At 42.8% G+C, this 4,571-nt stretch overlaps 1 protein-coding gene across 1 annotated transcript in view; it reads left to right on the top strand.

Annotated features, from left to right (window-relative positions):
• tbx5a (T-box transcription factor 5a) overlaps nucleotides 1-4,319 on the top strand; it is a 24,096-nt gene extending 19,777 nt beyond the window's left edge. The window contains exons 7-9 of the mRNA XM_016559277.1: nucleotides 1,518-1,609; nucleotides 2,905-3,134; nucleotides 3,416-4,319. Coding sequence (XP_016414763.1) covers nucleotides 1,518-1,609; nucleotides 2,905-3,134; nucleotides 3,416-4,002 — 909 coding nt within the window. The 3' untranslated portion in view covers nucleotides 4,003-4,319. The remainder of the gene's footprint in view (nucleotides 1-1,517; nucleotides 1,610-2,904; nucleotides 3,135-3,415) is intronic.
• Nucleotides 4,320-4,571: the final 252 nt, after the last annotated feature.

Here is a 4,571-nt window from a genome sequence, read left to right as displayed (position 1 = left end):
ACACACTCTCTCTCTCTCTCTCTCTCTCTCACACACACACACACACACACACAATTTCTCATATATATAAAACCTGCTGCTGTGACGCACGGCTCTTTTTTCCAAGATTCAATAAACCCGCACTTCAGTTAATTAAATTGAGCAGAATGAAAACAGAGAAATAAAGTGAATAAAAATAAGAAAAGATATAAACTGAATAAATATAAAGGCGAAAACAACAGGTAACTGTAGTGAACAACAACTTGAAAGAATTCGCATCTACCAAAGCGCCGCCAATTCAGGTCAACCTTCGAAAAATACATTATTACAGACAATATTTTGAAAAATTTCAGTTTGCACTTTTAAATGGAGCATCAAAATTGTCATATACAAAACCACTCAGTTTTGTGAAGTCTGCCAAGCACATAGTGCGTTTATGAGAGGTGAAAGGTGCGTCCCAACATGTCTTTTTTTTTTTTTTTACAAGGTCTCATCTCAAGTGAGAGCCAAAGTAATGTCAAAGATCAGGTCCTGTTAGGAAACACACCACAACAACCAAAAATGAAACCTTTGCAGAGACAGTGAGTCTCATTAAAGGACTATCCATAAACTCACCTCAAACCCGCAAAGAGTCTATCAGTACACATCTTGTCAAATCGCTTTTGTAAATTTGGCAGTGGCACTTGGGATTAACCTTATATACAAATGTTTGAAAACCAAAGAAGTTATCATTAAGACAAAAAGAATGTCTGTCCTTTTTAATTCAAAAACGCTATTTACAAAAGACAAAATATTTTACGTTGACCTCTAACAATTTATATTAGATCTCACAGACGATGACAGGATTTACATTATCTGTGCTTCTTGTGTGGAATTATTAGAAACATTTTCAGTTTTATGTAAAGACAAAACTCTACACCAATCTTTAACCAAACTGACAGATGTCAGCTTCTACATTAGTGCAGCATCAAAAAACCACAACCTGGGTACATCAAGATGTCATCTTTTCATCATCTGCTGACAAAGCAGAGAAAACCACTAGGATAATTTGTAAATTTCCACATAGAGCTGCTCATTATGCTCCTTTATAGACATTGTGCAATAAAATATTCTATTAGATATGGTTTCAAAGACAAGACTGAAGTGATTGTTCCAGTGGGTTCCCTCATTCCCACAGAAACTTACAAAGCAATCAGTTGGTCAGTGCAGAACAGTGGTCAGTGCAAATTCATGAATGCATTACTGCAAACGGTAAAAAGGTGGTAATAGCCAATCATCTATACATCATCTTTTGAATTTTCTTTTACTCTGCCAAGATGCATCATTTAGAAATAAAACAATGTCTTGTGGGCTCTAAGATGTCAAAAGCATGCTTTCATGTCATTAATAACAAGATATCTGGAGTTCAAATCAGGTTGAGAATCTCACTGTTTGTTTTAAGTGAATGTAGAGACTTCAGCAGTATTTAAACAGTGAATACAGGTGCTGAAGACCAAACACTGAAGCGAGGTAACACTAGTGTGTTGGCTGTTTTACAGATCACCCAGCTGAAGATTGAGAACAATCCCTTTGCAAAGGGCTTTCGTGGAAGTGACGATATGGAGCTGCATCGCATGTCAAGAATGCAGAGGTGAGTCTGTGAAGAGTGACATTTACATGAGCGAGAGCTTGCATAGAGTTAATTATAGTGATAAACAAACCTATCAGCCATCCTAACAGCTCAGGTTAGGAGCTCCCTCTTTATATAGGTGTCCTACACACAGCCACTCTAAATATGCTCACATCAGGCCTGACAGGAGACTTGACCAGTGTCGTCTGATGGGCAGTTAGATTAAAACTAAACTAAATAGGGCAGTGTTGATCAATGCACAAACGCTCACCCAGCACAGATACAAACCAGAGACGGCTGCTTTCCCAAAGGCAGTGCTCTTGACTGAGGGGACACTTGTTATTTGAGTGTTCCTCTTGAAAACCATCCACTCCCGGAGTTGCTGACTCTCATCTGACTGGCCCTACAACCATGGCAATATCTCTCTTTCAGTTCTGTGTAGATCCAGAACAGTTGTCTGCAGTTGTGATATTGTTGGTCCAGTGGAGGCAAAGACCACATGGCTCGTGTTCTTATTTTCTCCAGATGACTGCAGTATAGAGTGTGGAAAAACACATTTTCAAAGCAGAAAATCTGGTCGTAGGGCCCACAGCAGCCAACACAGGCGTTGTCCACTCCAAAATGACAGACTTCATTGATACACTAGGAAAAAATGGCAATGCTTTTTCCATGCCGTAGTTAACTTTGTCTGTTGTTACTTTCAAACAAGCAGAGAAAGAATTGACTAATGTCTCCCATGAGCGCCTTCTATTGAGTTTCCAGATAATGACCTGAAGACTTTAAGACCCAACTAATGCCTGTACGATTCTCCTACTGAATCGTTTACACGGCACTGCTATTAGCATGACTTTATGCATTCAGCAGAAGCTTTAATCCAAGGTGGTGTACAAGCAAGGAACCACTATTCGTTGAAAAGAGTAATGCATCATAAAACTACAGAAAGAATAAAGAAACTCCACCATGGTGCTCTGTAGAAGTCAAAGGTCCTGATATCCTATCTGTCCTCCACTGTCAAACACTGAGACGAAGCAGGTCTGGTCTTAGTTAAACTCGGACCAACTGAAAACCAGGTCAGTGGTTCAAAAGAAATAGCGTAGGAATTAAAGCAAAGTGCCTCTTACAACTTTCATTGATTAATTGGCATGGAAAAGCCCCCGTCGCAGACAGATGGCGAACAGATTATTCTGGCGCAGTGGTGTGCGCCGATGGTGGATGTGGTTAGTTACCAATGGAATGGTTGCAAGATCCCTGACTGAAAGACAGCATGTAAATGTATGCCATGAAATGGCTCATGAAGTCTGTTCTGTTCCCTAAAGCACCAAGGAGTATCCAGTGGTTCCTCGCAGTACTGTGCGTCAGCGGGTTGGCACCAGCCAGAGTCCATTTGGCAGTGACGTGCAAGGTCTGTCTACTCCTAGCGCCATGAGCTCTCAGTACTCGTGTGAGAATGGGGTCACGAGCACATCCCAGGATCTGCTGCCTCAGTCAAGCTCTTACCCGCTGCCCCATGAACACAGCCAAGACTATCACTGCATTAAGAGGAAAGGTGGGTCCATCATGTCATTTGAAATTTTACCTTTTAGTGTTAATTATCGGTTGGGATATTTCTAGATCAGTGCTTCTCAACCATACTCCTGGAGCCTGCATGTTTCCTTAATCAAACACACCTGATTCAGGTCATCAGCTCATTAGTAGAGACTCCAAAACCTGAAATGGGTGTGTCAAACAAAGGAGACATGCAAAATGTGTAGTGTTGGGCTCCAGGCATGTGGATGAGAACCACTGCTCAACCACTGAGTTCATTTCCATCCCATTTGATCTGTGCAGTTGAGGACGACTGTCACACAGGAGAGCACTCATTCAAGAAGACCTATGTGGAAAGCTCATCCAGTGAGGACGATCACTACTATCGACCCGTTAGCTACTCTCAGTCTCTGGGTCTTAACGGCGCCCCCTACAGGGCCGAGTCTGGCCAGCGGCAGGCTTGCATGTATGCCAGCGCATCGCAATCCACCGAGCCCATGCCCAGCCTGGAAGACATCAGCTGCAACACCTGGGCGGGCGTCTCACCTTACGGCGGCTGCTCGGTGACGACCATGCAGCAGATGGAGCGACTGCCCTACCAGCACTTCTCAGCTCACTTCACCTCAGGAACCCTCGTGTCCAGATTGAGCGGCGTCGCAGGCCACGCCTCACCACAGGTGGGTGACACCCATGCGATGTACCAGGGTTCCATGTCCCATCAGTCGCTGGGCCGCCAGTGCAGTCCGAGTGCGGGAATTCAGTCACCAACTGCCGGCCTGCAGGGCAACGAGTACTTGTACACTCATAGTATACCCCGCACCCTGTCCCCGCACCAGTACCACGCCGTACACAGTGTAAGCATTATGCCTGACTGGAATGAGGGCAGCTAACTGGATTCTCTCGAGCAGCATAAGAGGCCCCAACATGGAGGAGAGGCGCTTTTTTGCATATTTATATTTTTTATATCTAAGCTGCCTTTGAGAGCTTGTGGCATAGGCAACTTGTGTCATAAACAGTTTGAGGCTAGTTCAACTGGCTGAGGCAGCAATGAATGTCTCAGTGTTTGAGCAGGACAGTAACATGAGACATGCATTTGCAAGATACTGACTGTATATCAGGGACAAAGAACTTTTCCCTTTCAATGCAAAGACAAATGCACAAGGTTGCCAACAAATTTATTGACAAACCTTTTATTAAAAAAAGAAAAGGATGACAAAATAATGAAAGAAACCAATCCAGTTTTATAGTACTTTTTCATTTCATTATTTGAGTTGTTTTTGACTTTGTACTTTGAAGGTATGAGGCAATATGTTATAGAACAAATGTTTGGGATTTTATGCTTGATGGTTTCTTTAAACCTGTATGGGAATCTGGTCAGTGAGCACCATTTGTCTCTCAAATCACAGCAGATTATGTGCTGATTTTTAGCTAGTCAAGACTAACGCATTTTGGTGGCGCA

The sequence above is a fragment of the Sinocyclocheilus rhinocerous genome, unplaced genomic scaffold (assembly GCF_001515625.1).
Source record: "Sinocyclocheilus rhinocerous isolate Xijiao unplaced genomic scaffold, SAMN03320098_v1.1 scaffold2447, whole genome shotgun sequence".
Classification (NCBI taxonomy): domain Eukaryota; kingdom Metazoa; phylum Chordata; class Actinopteri; order Cypriniformes; family Cyprinidae; genus Sinocyclocheilus; species Sinocyclocheilus rhinocerous.
The sequence above is the reverse complement of the archived record's forward strand: the minus strand, read 5'-3'. Positions and strand labels throughout refer to the sequence as shown.